The sequence below is a fragment of the Canis lupus genome, chromosome 1, assembly GCF_048164855.1.
Source record: "Canis lupus baileyi chromosome 1, mCanLup2.hap1, whole genome shotgun sequence".
In the NCBI taxonomy this organism is placed as follows: Eukaryota; Metazoa; Chordata; class Mammalia; order Carnivora; family Canidae; genus Canis; species Canis lupus.
Window position 1 is genome coordinate 52,723,883 of NC_132838.1, and position 16,478 is coordinate 52,740,360.

At 35.4% G+C, this 16,478-nt stretch overlaps 1 protein-coding gene across 15 annotated transcripts in view; it reads left to right on the forward strand.

Moving 5' to 3' along the window:
- The window catches only part of QKI (QKI, KH domain containing RNA binding), a 166,979-nt gene that overhangs the window by 35,380 nt on the left and 115,121 nt on the right, over nt 1-16,478 (forward strand). For all 15 annotated transcript variants that reach the window (XR_012032820.1, XR_012032830.1, XM_072830302.1 and 12 more), the window contains one exon: nt 5,504-5,646. Coding sequence is in view for 13 of the 15 variants with exons in the window: in XM_072830215.1 (XP_072686316.1) it covers nt 5,504-5,646 (143 nt within the window). In the remaining 2 variants the exon portion in view is untranslated. The remainder of the gene's footprint in view (nt 1-5,503; nt 5,647-16,478) is intronic.

Below are 16,478 nucleotides of genomic sequence, written 5' to 3' on the forward strand. Positions count from 1 at the left end.
GCTTAATTTTATAATTTAGATTTCTCAGCCTTTATTTTTCTATTCTCTAATAGTTCTTCATGTTGTTCTTATTTCTGACATTTTACTTTCCCACAGAGAGGTTGATATATTAATCTAGTAATTCAGATTTTTTTAAGAATGTGCAAATTTTAAAGTACTAGAGGGTGGGATGCACATACAGTAATTCAGGTATTCTAAATGAGTAGTGGTGATAAAGAAGCCAGAGGCAAAAGTAAGCTGAACCTTATAAAATGTTAAGAAGGATATTAAAGCAAAGCTTTTTGTTTTTGGTGAGTTAGGTGAATTAGGGAAAGGAAAAAGGTGATGTAACATTAACAGATCATATAGAACAGTGACCATTTTCCCTCTGAGGAGGAGAATTCATTGATAATTGACTTTTAGTTTGGAAAAGGGAAGAATCAAGATCTTTAAAGCAGAGAAATGTAAGGAGACAGTAGTATGACTAAAACAATTTTCATGCTTAAATAAAAGTAGTTTTCAGGATATTGAAATTTGAAAAACTGTCATTATCAAATATCAGTTCTAGAAAATACGGAAAATGAGAGTACCCCGAATGCTGGAAGGTGAATACTCCCAAAAGCTGGAAGCTTTTTATTCTAAACTTGAAGGTGCAACCTTTAGAATCCCAAACACATTATTTCCTGATGAAACTATGGATCCCAAGGGAGATTCAGGTCCTACTGTGGCTTGAGATGTCAGGTCATTGATCAAGTATGCAAGCTGCAGAAATGTGTGTGCTATGAAATTTTAGTTAGTTAGATCCTTGACTCAGAATAGTCATCCCTAAAGGATGTCAACTAATAGATTAACAGTCTGAAGGGATTTGTCTAGTAGAAAACAACCAGGGAAAACTTGAAATCGCCTACTGTATTGGTGTCTAAACAAATAGTTGTGGAAGTATGAAATGGTGGAAGCTTGGTTTAGCACCACCAACATTTGAGCCTGATCTGGGTGATGTGCTTGTTGAAGAAGAAAAGGTGTTCTCAGACACACTGTGGCCTTGGGGTGTTTGGGACTGGAGGTAAGCAGCCTGTTTACATTCTCATCAGTTGTCAGGGAAGGAAGTGTGTGATACAGGATTTTCCATTTTAAAGGGCATAGATAAATGGAGTGGGTCTAAATGAGTGAGAGGGTATAAAAACCATGTTATTAAATAGCTCAGAGAAGAGGATACTTACGAAATTGTTGTATTTTTAAGGCTGTCTAGGAACAAGGCATTGCATCTATGTTATAAGCTTTGGAATGTTGAGTGGGGGGCAATTGGGAGAAATTTTAGGACTGGTTTTGATTCTTGTAAACTTGAATAGCTTCAGATATGTCTAAAACAAGTTGTTCTGATACTGGGGATTTTTTGTGTTAGTGTAATGGGAGTTTTCATACTAGGTGATTAAAGAAGTGGTTCTGAACTTTTAGTCCTGAACCACTGTTGTAGATTAATGAAGGTAGTTTGGAAATGAGATATTTGAGCATTATCATGCAATGTTCAATACAACAAAAGTTTATACAGTTGCCTCTTGAACGTCACAGGAAGTTGGGGCACTGATTCCCATCATGGTTGGAAGTCCATGTATAACTTTTGATTCCCCAAGCCTTATCAATAATAAAAACCAGTCGATTAACACATATTTTGTATGCCATATGTGTTATATTTTGTATTCTTACAATAAAAGTTATCCATAGAAAAAAATGTTAATAAAATTTTAAGGAAGAGAAAAATATTTTGACTGTACTTACTGTGTTTATCGAAAAAACTAGCTGGGTTATTATAAGTGGACCTGTGTAATACCAACTGTGTTGTTTAGGGGTCAGCTGTATAAAATGTATTAATTATGAAGCCCTTCTGTGTTTCATAAACACCTGTAAACCCAGCACTTATAAAGGAATTAGCACTACCCATACACATGACATGTTTCTGTAATATTTTGTCCACGTTTATTAGAACAACTTAATGGATAACATTAACAAAAACCTGATTGCCAGGACAGATGTACTAAAAGCTTTGGCGACAAGACTTTTTAAAATGTGGGGTTAGGGGAGAAAATAATAAATGGGGTCCTTGCTTACTAAGGTTGGAAAACAATGGATTTAGTTAAGTCATTCAATAAGCAACCTCTAATTATGTAAGGTACAGGTGCTGAGAGGTTAAGTAAGAGACTTATCTAAAATCACATAAACAGTTACTGTTAGAACTGGAATCAGAACTTTTTTTTTTTTTTTTTAAGATTTATTTTTTAAGTAATCTGTATACCCAACAAGGGCTTAATTTAAAACCCTGAGATCAAGAGCTGCACGCTCTACCAGCTGATCCAGCCAGGTGCCCCAGAACTTGCTTTAACTTGAGTGTTGTAAATAACATGCCAAGAAATGCTGGTGATTTCCTGGCTTTTAGAAAGGTGCTGTTGATAAAGGTAGTACTCAGCTGCTTAGACTCCCACGGAGGGTAAGATTGTAAGATCCTTGAGAACTGGGACTTAGTCATCTTTTCATTCATATCAATATTGTGTTGCTTAATTTGTGTCCTATTATTACACTGAGTAATACATCTGAAATTGAAAGAAACATGGTAGGAAGACTTTTTATCTTAAGAAAAGTAGAATTTATAATTACATTGTTTATACCTTTGCCTCACATACACTCTGTCATTAGAAAATAAAGGTCAGAGTTTTTTTCCTTTTGACTGGTCTCTTGACCTTAACAACCTTTGGCAGAGTCCTGCTTTGTGCTACTACCATCTCTAAGCCATACCTCTTAGTGTTCTACTTTAGGGTATCTCTTTGTTTATATGCATATATGAAACTAACTTCTTTGAAAGCTTGAAATCATGACTTGTTTAACTTAAATGTGCTCATTGACCACCCACCTGCCCATCCCACTGAGTATTAACAGAGGGCCCACTGTGTTCAAGGCACTGTCCTAGGAGCTGGGGACATAGTGGGTAGCAGAATCTCACAGAACTTCCAGCTATTAATTAGAGAATCACACAAATATTTAGAGAAATGTAGTTTAAATGGTAAATATATCTTCTATTTTATCATTAACCATTTAGATGTGAAGGTCATTTATTGTAATATTTATGTATTTTTTAATTTAGTCATCTAATCTGGATTTCCTTTTACTTGATTCTCTTGGTTTTTCTAAGTTTGATACATTTGTTTACCTGGATACATGTTGTTTTCCTTTTTAGTCTTTTGTATTACTGTGGTTATAGATTTTTAAATATTGGACTCTTCTTGCATTCATGGTATAAATTCCACTGCCTTGGTGCATTATTTGATATGCTGGTGCCTATTTAGGATGTTTGTGTTAACATTTATACGCACATTTTATCTATAGTTTTCCCTTACGTTACTGTTAGGATTTTTATATCAGCGTTCTTAATGCCATAACAAGAATTAGACAGTTTCTGAAGAGGAAATTTAAATGTACTAAATTAATATTGAAAGTCCTTTTATATAGCTACCTGGACTAAAGGATATATGCATGATTTTAATTAAATTTCCCTAATGTCCTTTGATTAATTACTTGCTGTAATTATGTAAACAGTTTTTTATGTTTGGCTTATTACTTAATGGTTGAAAACGTGATTGGAGAATTGCTGTCACATGCTAATTTAAAATAAACACTAGTTTGATACTGGACATTTTTAGGCAAGATTTCATAATGAAACTAGAAGTATTAAAAAGAACTTAAGGAATAAAGTCTTGCCTTTATGATGTAGTTAAATCCAAGGTACCTTCTTTTGATTTCTTAAAAATTGCGCTTGCTATTCAGAGGTGCACGTTTGGTAAGCTTTGACAAGCAAATTGTTATTTAAGAGATAAGATTTGTTGTAAAATGAATATTGCCATCATTGAAGCAGAAAATGTATTGTAATACAGTATTTTCACTGATTTAAGACTATCTGGGTAAGAACACGTTTGATCATGACTTTTTTGCTGTGTTGAGTTTTATTTAGTAAAGTGATTATATACATAGTTAAGAAAATTAAAGTGTGCATTCATATTTCATAGTTCCTTAATAGCAGTAGATTGAAATTCCATGTTTGGAAGGCATATAAAACAAATTTTAAAAATAAAAGGCATTTTACTTTTAAATATTAATGGATACAAGCCTCTTCCAAGGAGGATGTAATGTGTAGCATGGAGAGACCGTTGCAGAGACATTCAGCTAATTTAGTTAGTGACAATCCTTATTAGACAGTATAGTATGTTCTAATGGGCAGAGGTCTGTCCCATAACACGTTGTGGAAGCTTAATAAAGATTTCTTGAAAATTAATCAATTTTTTTGTGCAAGTCTTGATTCACCGGATTTCTCTCTTGTATTTTTTCTTAAAAGTATATTTATACCTGGGAACTGTCCTAATAATTTTTTTAAAAGGTCGTTGACTTTAGGTAATTCTGCTTTTCTTATATTTCATTCATTGACCTGATGTAGTTTGGTCTCTGTTAACCATCTTTTCCTTGAAACTTCTCTGATCCCCAGAGGCTTAGGGGTCAACTCCAAGGTACCTCTCTTTTGCTCTTTACTTTACCATACTTCTGTGGTATTTGACATTGTTGATTACCCTGCTCTTGGGTCTGTCATTCTTAAGCTTCTTTGACACCTCTCTCTTCCCTGCTTTTGTTATCCACCTTCATTTCTTCTTGATTTGGATCTTCTTTGCTTTATTCCTTTAATGTTGCTTTTTCTAGGATCCATTCAGTCTTTCCTTCTGTCCTAAGACATCTCTTCTGTTCCTATAGCTTTGACTAACATATTTGTATATCAGACTCAGACTTCTGCTGAACTTAAAAATCCGTGTATCTATTGGACATCTGTTCGGATATTCCAAAGATATCTAAAATAGCCAAGGAAGTAAACCAGCTTAAATCTCATTCAGATTAGTTCTGAAGTTTAGAAGAGCCTTTGTTATTAGTTTTGTCTGATAGGCCTTCTTATTTGACTAAGGCTCTTATTGGAATGACTGGCCTCATTTAAACATGGAGAAATTAGGTGAAATGACAGGTATATATATCATAGAGGGTAAGAGCTTCGGCTCTGCAGTCAACTTAAAATATAGCGGCCCCTGGATGACGCAGTCAGGAAATGTCTGACTTTTGGTCAGCTCAGGTCAATCTCAGGGTTGTGAGATCAGACTCCATTGGGCTCTGTGCTCAGGGCAGAGGCTGTCTGGGACTCTTCTCCCTCTGCCTGCCCCCTTTCCCCCAGTTTACATGTGTTTATTCTCTCAAATAAAAAAAATCTTTTAAAAAATATTATTTGGTTGATGTAAATTTGATTTCTGGTAGAAATTAATTAAGGCTATAGTCCTGTTAAACATAGACTTAATCGAGGGAATAATAGAATAGGTTAACAGTTCTTTACTCTTTGAGTTTTAACACTTTATCAATGAAACCCTCCCCTACCTTCTTTTTATTTTTTTTCCTTGACTAGGCGGAATATTTTTTTGTCTAACACATTTAAAATTTTTACTTTTAACAGAAATTAGCAGAGTACGGAAAGACATGTACAATGACACATTAAATGGCAGTACAGAGAAAAGGAGTGCAGAATTGCCTGATGCTGTGGGACCTATTGTTCAGTTACAAGAGAAACTTTATGTGCCTGTAAAAGAATATCCAGATGTAAGTATATTTTGTTGTTTTATTCAATTTTTTTTTTCTGCTTCACCTACTTTGGGAAGGGATGTATCTGGTGATAAATACTTAAGCATTGTCAGCAGCTTTGAAAAGAATGGCATGTGAGGGACTAAAGGTGTGATTAATTTGGTGTGGACAATTTAAAAAAATTTTTTTTAGTTATGTTTTCATTTAGTTGCTGCGATGTCACTTTTGGAAATGCATATGTTAAAGACTTGGTTTTAGATTTCAAATCGAGGCCAGAATTATAGAAAGAGCTTTGGCCTGAATGTTGCAGAGGGCACCAAATACAATTCTCTACACATCTTTAATCTGACCTCAGAAAAGGCACAACCTGGGCCATGTCATCCTTTCAGTAAAAGGAGAAGTTGAACTATGTGACAGCTAAGCTTCCTTTCAGTTCCACAATTTTTATGATAACCACTGTTCATAATTTTTTTATTTTGTCTTTTTCATTCTTGTTTCTTGCCTATTCTTCATAAACATCATGTTTCAAGTAGCCTCCTTGTCCTATACCGCTTAATTTATAATTAGCTCCAAACTCTTTGTGTTTGTTACAAAGCCCTATGTCATATAGTTCTTTCTATCTCTCTGACCTCATCTTAAGTGATTTTCCCTCTTCCTCAATATGCTGTAGCACTGTAGTCACATTGACTATTAGAACAAGTCAGGTCTATTCCCAGCCTAAGTACATTTATGTTAGTTATATACTGGCTGGCTTCTTTTTGTGATTAAGATTTTTTAGCTCAGATGTCACTCAGAAGCCTCCCCTCACTATTTTATCTAAAACCATCTGGTTACTCATTGTTTCACACTAAGTCTCTCTTTTTTTTCTGAGGAGCACTTGCTATTTGGTATTTTTAAAATTATTATTTTTTATTTCTTTGCATCAGAATACAAGGTACTTAAGAACTTTTTGTTATTGTTGTTTACAATGTACTCCCAGTACGCATAATATTTGCACATAATTGGCTCCAGGACCTTTTGAATAAATAAAGTCAAACGGGTGGTATTTTGCTAGGTCAGAGAATTATTCTGAAATCAAAACTATTCTGCAAGAAGGAGTTGGTATTGTAAGGTCAAATGTATATTTATATTCTAAGGTTCATTGATTTGGTGGACAGTATACTTATCTAAAGATGGAAAATAAATACCTTAAGTTGGATTAATGGAAAAACACGTTGACATTTCACAAGTTGCATTTCTAATACCATTTTCTTTAAGGCTAGTACATTTACCTTGAAAGTACTTTTGGTTGCACACGTATAAACAATTCTGGGTAATGTAGGCAAAGAGTTTATTGGAAGATAATGTGGTATAAAAGGGTTAAAGAAATGGCTGGAGAACAAAACCTCATGTAAGAGAGGGCCCAGAGCAGCTCTGAGAACCTCAGCACTAGGAATTTGGACTTTGTCTTTGAGACCTTTACTTTTAACATAATTTGGCTTCAGCGCCTCCCAGACTATCTTCAAACTTCAGATTCTTAGGAGAGCACATGTGTTTTGGACCAATCTACCATGACTAAAGATGGGGGGTTAACTAACATAACCTAGACGAGATTACTTTGGTCTCACCCTTGAGGATTGGAATGATTTCCTAGAGATGAGAAATTATGATTTGGGCAGTTGTCCCAGTTGGTGTCTACTGCTGTTTGGTGTTTCATTATCTCCTAAATGATATCAACCTTGTCATCTGCTTCTTTAAAGGATAAAGTTTTAGCACTAGCCATTAACATAGAATTATGTAAGATCATCAGATCTTGTTAGAGGATATAACCTTGATCTGCCTGGACCCCGTTGGAAAAAATCCTGTTCAGGGAAGGTGATATTTGTATTGCATTATTTAAAAGACATGTTTGAGGGGTACCTGGGTGGCTCCGTTGGTTAAGCAGCTGCCTTTGGCTCAGGTTTTGATCCCAGTGTCCTGGAATTGAGCCCCTTGTTGGGTTCCTTGCCCCGTGGAGAGCCTGCTTCTCCCTCTACCCTTCCCCCCCAGTCATGTGTGCTTGCTTTCTCTCTCCCCCTCTCTCAAATAAATAACACTTTTTTTTTTTTTTTTTTAAATCAAAGACGTGTTTGATATAATCCTCTAAGTCAGAAGGGATAGATTTTGTAGTGCGGGTCCAGAAGGAGGTAAATTTTCACTGTATTCCTGTCTTTTTCCCACCTGTTGGGCTTCATTACTATGGTCCGCTCCTGTTGCTGACAGGTGTTTGGCGGTGTACCATTGTCTAGGTCACTGGATCTCAAAATGTGGTCTCAGACTGTAGTATCCATGCCCTCTGCGAACTAACTTGTCAGTTAGTTTCAAGCCCTACTCTAGACCAGTTGAATCAGAAGCTCTAGGGGCAAGACCTAGCAATCTGCCTTCCAACCCATTTGCGTGTAGATGATTCTGATGCATGTTAAATTTTGAGGAGCACTGCTCTTACTTATCATCAGAATAAGCAGGGCTAACAGGTGGTTCTTTTGCTAAGCATTGTTCCAGGAGGTAGGTATAGTGTTGGATTAAACAATGCTTCTGCTTTTGGGGAGCAGACATTGTGGTAGCAGAAACTGGCAATAAACAAATGAATATTTATTTTAGGTGCAGTCAGTGCTATGGAAAAAACTAAGGTAGGCTAAGCATGTAAATGATGACTGTGTATTTTTGGTAATAGTAGCTCTTAAGAGAGAAGGAATGCAGAGACATGACTGAAGTGATGAGGAGGAAGACATGAAAATTATGTGAAGGGAGAACATTCCAGGCAGAGTGAACAGCATGTGCGATGACTGAGGCATGAGTATCTTGGGAGGTGTGGGAAGATACAAGATCATGTAGGGGTTGTGGGCCCCAGTAGGGATATCAGATACTGTTCTGAGTGAAATGGGAAGCCATTCAGATATTTTGAGCCAAGGAGTGACATGGGCTCAGTTGTTTTTTAATAGATTCATTCTGGCTGCTGTGAGCAATGGTGACAACAGGGACACCAGCTTAGGGGGCAGAAGAGGAACTTGAACAAGAAGACATAGAAATTCTTGGATCTTGCATAGACTGTTAATTTAGAGCCAGTAGCATTTGCTGATATATTGGTTATGGAGTGTGAGGTAAAGCCAGGAATATCTCAAAGTTTTTAATCCATTGAATAACAGAATCACTAGTTGCTGAGCTAGAAAAGACTAAGGCAGGAGCCCATTGAGAAGGTGGGGATTCCGCAGTTCTGATGTAGAGGTGTTGAGTTTGAAGTCAAATGTCAGTGTGTGGGCATACCAAATAGGCAGGTTGGTGGATGAGTTGCGGGTGACTTTTGGTACCCAACAATATCGATTTTAACAAAGCTTTTTAAATGAGAAATTTAGTTATAATTCATAAGAGGAGTGATAGGGATTTAAAACCATCCTGGTTCTCCAGATAATTTTTTTTAATACCTTAATTTTAACTCTGTTACAGGAATTTAAGTTATATTTTATACAAGAATTCTGTTAGAAGAATTAAGTTAATTAGGGTATCTGGGTGGGTTAGTTGGTTAAATGTCCGACTCTTAATTTTGGCTCAAGTCATGATCTCAGAGTCCTGAGATTGAGCCCTGCCTCTGTCCTTGTCTGCTTAAGATATCTCTCTCTCTGTCTCCCTCTGCCCCTACTCCCCTAGTGTGTGTACATGTGTATGCGTGCGCTCTCTCTCTCAAAAAAGAAAAAGAAAGAAGTTAATAAAGTGTGTTAGAGAATTTAAGATTTTTTCTTTGTGGTTATTAATATATACCAAATGAGTAGTAACTGTTTTGTGGTCTATATTAGGATATTTATGTCATCACCTTTTGAAAAAATGAAATACTATTTAAAACATAGTGAAATACTATGAAACACATGAAATACTATGTAAAACATAGGGGTCTGTCAGATTTTGGCAGTCTGGGAAAAGATTTATTTCAGAATTATTAATTAGATAATGGGCACAGTGAAACAAAGATGCATTCTTGCTTTTCTTCACTTACTGAATCTTAGAAATCATTTCATATGCTTCTCTTCCACCTTCCCCATTTGCATGTAGGTTTGATTTTGTGAGTGAATTCATTCTATTTAACTCAAAACTGCTTTTATTATTTAATATTTATTTTAGAGACATATGTGTGCATGCGTGGTGGGGAGAGGGAGAGAAGATCTGAAGCAGCTTGCACTGAGCATGGAGTCTGATGCAGGGCTGGATCTCACAACCCTGAGATTACTACCTTAGCTGAAACCAAGAGCTCAACTGACTGTGGCACCCAGGTGCCCCTGCTTTTATTATTATTAGAGCTTTGAAGGGGCATGTGACATAGTAGTCAAAAGTGTGGACTCAACCCAGACCTCTGCCTGGCTCTACCAACTTATTTTGTGACTTTGGGCAAATTACTGGTCATTTATGGTTCTCCATTTTCTTACATTTCTAAGGAGATAGTCTCTCACAGGTATATGAGGAGTTAAAAGTGAGTTAATACACGTAAAGCACTTGAAAAATGCCATAACACTGTATAAGTGTTAACTAGAATGCAGGGTCTATGAGGATGGGGATTTTGTGTCTGTTTGTATTCTCACTGCCTAGAATAGTATGTAGTATTTACCATTACATTTACCATTGTATATGGTATAAATATTTGTTGTACATATCTATGTGAAAGCTTCACTTTTTCAAATACTGCTAAACTTTTAATTTGTCCTTTGCATTTGCACATAACTTATTTTATAGAAGTATTAATTTGGAGATACTGTTTTGGACTTGGTTGTGTATAGCTCTGGGACTTACAAGAGAAGAAAGTTTTAGTATTTGAGAAATGAAGTAGTGTGGTATAATGTCCTTCACAGTATTTTTTTAATCAGTGGCTTAATGATGTTTGAATGGGAAGGGAATTGAAAATGAACTGAAAAATTCTTCAAAATTGATATTTAGCATTTATATTTATTAATAAAGCAGACTTTATTGCATCTCTGCTGTGTCCAAGCACGTCCTAGAGGTTGAGATATTAATTCTGTTGAGAAAACTCTTGGACATACTTGAATAATAGTGGGTTTTTGAGCCAGACAGGCCTTAGTTTTGAATCTTGGCTTTACTCCCATATTGGTGTATTTGTCAACAACTGTCTTAATACTCCATAATAAGTTACTCTAAAACTTACTGGCTTAAAGTAACAAACATTGGTTTTTGTGCTCTTTAGCCTTCACTGTATTGTGGCGATTCTGCTGATGGGGCTTAGCTTCACTTGACCTAGGCCAGCTGCAGGTGGGTTTAGATCTTTGTGTTCTTGCAAGGCTCAGTCCAAAGGGGCAGCAGCAGCAACTAGGAGTATGCTCTTCTCATGGTAGGTCACTGGAATACCAGAGCGAAACCAAATTGCTTAAGCACACGTAAGGCCTCTCTTCTCATCTGCTAACATTCTGTTGGCCCAGTGATTGTCAATTGTGGATGATTTTGCCCCTCTCAGACATTTGGTAGTATCTGGAGAGATACTGGGTTGGCGAAGCTACAAGGGGTAGGGGTACTAGTGGCATCTACTAGGTGAATGCCAGGGATGTTGCTAAACATGTTAAAATGAACAGGGGCAGGCCCTCCACAACAACTGATTGTCCTACACCAAATGTCAGAAGCAGTGAAATTAAGAAAGTGCAATATGTCACTCAGTCCACAGTAAGAAGGAGACTGGAATAATTACTTGCTGAAAAATAATCCAGACTATCACATTGGCTTTAAGCAGATTGTTAAATTCTTAGAGTATGTTTCCTTGCTGGTTAAATTCTAAGACCCACCTCATAAAATTGTTTGGAAGAATAAAGATAACAAACATATGGCATCTGATAGTGCACTCAGTCTGGCTCTTGTGGTCGTGAACATGAAAAAAAATTCCTTTTGAAGGAGTCATAGTCTTTAATGAAAGATAAAGTAGATTACATCAAATCATTTAAGACTATGTAAGTTTATCATACATGCATAAAGTGACAGGCATGAAGAAGATTAAAGTTACACATAGGCCATCAAACTGGTAATTTGGTTGGTTGAGTTAGTAAGGACTTGTTTGAATTCATGGAGATCTTATAAAGCACTATGTGAATAAAGTTAACTCTGATGTAAATAGGAGTTAAGTTTCAATGAGTCAGTAATAATTCTGTCACTAAATATGCCTAGTTATTCAGTTTTGAGTTGTCAGAAATTCTTTTATAGGATCTACCTGAGTGGTAGATAAGTTCCAAATACTGTCAAGGTCTATCTGTTACGGGTATTAGTCGTGTAGTACAAACATGAACAGATTAGATTAGATTGTTTAACTCTTTACTTGGGTTGTGATATAAAATTGTAGTGAGACTTTCTCCAGATACTTAATATGAAGATAACTCTGAGTTTTTGATGTTTTTAAAATGAATTTTAATTTTGAATGATTGTAGCCTTGAAAGGTAATGTCTTGGGTGTAAGCTATCATGAAGACAGTTGTCAAAGATTTGTAAGATGGAGAAATGCATTTTCAAATATTTTTGCCAAAAAGGATCCCAGCCTGGCCACCTTAATAAAACAGATTTATAATAATTACTCGTCACTTCCTGCAGTCTCATAATAATAATAATCTATGTTAATGGTAGAGTAAGAGTTTTAAGTTCTCTTTCAATCTATGTTTCCTGAATTTGGCTAGTCATAGCTTCTAGTTGAGTATATAGTATAAAATAGTTGATTTTTTTTATTTTTTTATTTTTTATTTTTATTTTTTTTTACTTATTTCTCAAGGTTGTCTCCTGCAAATTGGCTGTTGAGCTAGCATTTGTTTGGGATGGGTTATAAGGAAAAAAGGGGTCAGTGCAGTTACTTTTATTAGGCTTTTGCTCCTTTGACTTTTGTGGCTTCCTTATTGTGTTGAAAGAATTAATCAAAAGTCTTCAAGAGTCCTCATATAAACTACTTTTGCCTTTGTTCATAGAAACAAATGGACAGACATGAAATCAGAATTTAATAATCTACAAAATCTCCTTTTCATTATCTAGGTTAAGGCTTAATTTTTGCTTACATATGATCTTAATTATAAGTGAAAATACAATACATTAAAAGTAAGATCTACATATCTAATTGTTTACACATAAAACTATAAAGATAGATTATTGATTTTTTTTTTAAGGACGGTTGGTATATTTTTTGTTAAGTTGAATTGTAGAGTGTTTCAGATTATATGTTAATCTGTTGGGAGTTTTTTAACAGTAGCATTTGATAATATTGAGCATATCTTGAAGTTTTAGGTAGAGAAACTGTTACGGTTGACTTTGAACTTTATTTGTTACTTAATTTTTTTAAAAGATTCTATTTATTTATTCATGAGAGAGAGAGAGGCAGAGGGAGAAGCAGGCTCCATGCAGGGAGCCTGATGTGGGACTTGATCCTGAGTCTCCAGGATCACGCCCTGGGTCAAAGGCAGGCGCTAAACTGCTGAGCACCCCAGGGATCCCTGACTTTGAACTTTAAACTGATAATTTAGTGAGGTCAGTTTCATGACTTTTGTCTTTGTGGTTTTAGTTTGGAAGTTTCCTTTTTATTTCACTCTGTAAGGGCATATGAAGGCCTGCTTTGTATCACATATTTAATAGGGTTTTTATGGTCTGAGCTATACTAAATTTCTTAGGATGTCAATAGAACTTATACCAAAAAGGAATTCAAGACATTCTGAAAATAATAAATTTTGTTTAGCTGTGGTTTTTCTCAAAGTTTAACAATTTTAAAAATTATAAGCCTTCTCAATGTCTTAAAATGCTAAAGCTTTAAGTAATATATTTTAACATTTAAAAAGAACTAATATTCAGAAGAACAGATTAGAAAATGGTCTTTAGGGATCCCTGGGTGGCACAGCGGTTTAGCGCCTGCCTTTGGCCCAGGGCGTGATCCTGGAGACCTGGGATCGAATCCCACGTCGGGCTCCCGGTGCATGGAGCCTGCTTCTTCCTCTGCCTGTGTCTCTGCCTCTCTCTCTCTTTCTCTCTCTCTCTCTCTCTGCGTGTGTGACTATCATAAATAAATAAAATTAAAAAAATTAAAAAAAAAATGGTCTTTAGTTTTAGGGGAGTATTACTTGTAAGCAAATGTTTTCCAGGCCCACCTGAGATAGAAAGTTTTGCGTACAAGATTTTTTTTTATCCAAAGAGTTTGTTAAGATCTGATCTGTTAAAAATATTGTTGTAAGAGGCTTATCAATGAGTTGGATACCTAATCACTGATATCTAACCTCTATGTCTCTTAAGATCGTCTTTGAGATAACCGAAGGAATGTAATACAAAAATTAGAGAGAAACCTAATTCTCAGGGCTATTCATATTTCAGAAATATCAAGGTATTTCTGTTAGATATTAAATGAAAGTTTGAGATGTTGATCTGTGTTGGCCCATCTTGAGATAGCATTATGGCCTGGAAGTGAGTAAAGCAGTCTTCCTAATCCTAACCGTCTTCCCTCCCAAACTGGCAAACAGAATGGGTTGTGGGGTAGTTGAAGGTTATACCACTTGAGCTTGACCACCTACCTATCTTAGTTCTTGTTTACAGTAGATGACCTAAATTTATTTTATGAGTAAATGAATTCATCAGTTATACTTACTTTTGGTTTGAATTTGAGCGGAGAACTACTTTAGTTTTTGATGGAACCTACCTTAACTTGAAAAACATTGCAATCACACATTTCAAAAACTAGCCTTGGAACTAAATTCACTTAATTATTTCATAAGGAAAGCATTACGTGTCTTAGTAAATTCAAACCTTTAAAACAAATAGTAAATAAATTAGGTACATCCTAAAATCTGGTTTTGACCTGCTATAGAAAACTGTTTTTCCCAAGTCCAAAAACAATATCATCGGGTAAGCAACCTACCTAGCATGAACTTAGCCATCTCCATTTTTCATATTGGTATGATAATTTTTTCTTTCTTATTTTGTAAGGAATTAATTAAGCTTTAAAGAAATGTATCTGTATTGTATTCTTTGGGGTTAGAGAGCATTGGTTGTTTTGATTAGCTTTTACCTTTTTTTTTTTTTTAATAAGTTGTATGAAAGCAGTTTAAGTTTGCAATTTTAACAGATTAAGACGAAAGAAAACCAAAATTTGAAAAGTAATTAGAAACATGAAGGTGAGGAGATCTGAGTATAAACCAGTAAAATTTTGGCATCAATCTTTTATTTCAGAAATGTGTGTGGCCTGTTCTAGGCACCAGACACAAGAATATGAAAAAATGTAATCCCTGCCCTCACAATACTGTTAGAGGCGTAATCCTGTAATAGAGTATCAAGGACTAAGAGAACTAAGGCGGTGAAATTGAAGTAAAGACTAGGGGACAGATTAAATAATGAAAACTTTAAGATATCTTAGTTTCTTATATGTGGAGGCTAAGAATGAGAGAGGACTTTGCTTAGTGGTGCTATTCATTTAAAGTAGAGACTACAGGGCAAGATTTTATAATTTAATATTGTAGAGGAATCAGGAGTAACAGATGAAAAACACACTGTACTAACCGAAGAAATGATCAAAAGTGTTTGTAAGCTTCGCTGCTCTTAACAGTGTAGGAACATTGAAATAGGGTGGTGTAAAAGTCACGTGTGACTAAAATTTGTGCCAGAAAAAGCAGCTTACTTTAATAAGAGCTGAATTAGTAATTTTGAAATAGTATATGAGGTTGATAATGTTTATGCAGCAAAATTTAAATCAGTTTTAAAGAGCCTTAGATAGTATCTGTAATCTGAAATCTGAGGTCAGAACGAGACATTTAATCTCCTAGATTTATTTTCAGAGTTTGAAGTGACACTTGTTAAGCTCAGTTTTGACTCAAATAATCATATTCTTCTCTTTCTCTTTTTTGAAGTTATACATTTTTCATGGAGATATGTGGATGAAGTGATAATCACATAAAGGTTTTCACTCATATAAATAAGTATCATTTATGGTAAAGAGGATGTATATGATGATTGTTAAGGAATGATCCCAATCAGTAAAAGACACGAAAATAGCAAGGTGTGGTTATGTAATAGTAATATAGTAATAATAAGTTTTGAGATCTAAGTGGAGAAGAAATTTTTTTTTTAAATTTTTATTTATTTATGATAGTCACACACAGATTGAGAGAGAGAGGCAGAGACTAGGCAGAGGGAGAAGAAGCAGGCTCCATGCACTAGGAGCCCGACGTGGGACTCGATCCCGGGTCTCCAGGATTGCACCCTGGGCCAAAGGCAGGCGCTAAACTGCTGTGCCACCCAGGGATCCCTAAGTGGAGAAGAAATTATAAAAACTCAATTGGACTCTGAAAGTAAACTTGAATCTGAAGAGAGTTTTTTAAAACTTTTTACCAAACATTTTGAATGATTAAACAGGAATCAGAAACTAAAGGTGAGTTTCTGGTGTGTTTAGGATTTATAGATTAAAGTCTTCAGAAGAGAGGCATTATACTATACTTATGACTAAGTGTCCAAACTCTGTCTTCAGTCGAGGTATTCTAGGATTGGGGCTACTTTTGTAACTTCTTCTGTATTAAAGATTAATGATAATGATAACTGTCTTTTCAGCAAGGTTATGAGGATTAAGTGACTTAATGCATGCAAAGTTCTAAGCATAGAAGCTCATTCATATTGGAGCACTCATAGTAAAACATACTTCAGTGTACTCAACACTTAAGAAATGTTGAATGACATAGTCATTGCACTCATGATACTTCCATATTGAAATGGAAAGTGGAAATAACATTTTGTTTCTATGGCATCATTGATTTTGTCATTTGGAATTTACCCTGAGATCAGTGTTATCAGGCTTATCATTTGAGAAATTTCTGAAATGTTTGAGAGTTCTTTGCTGCATATGAC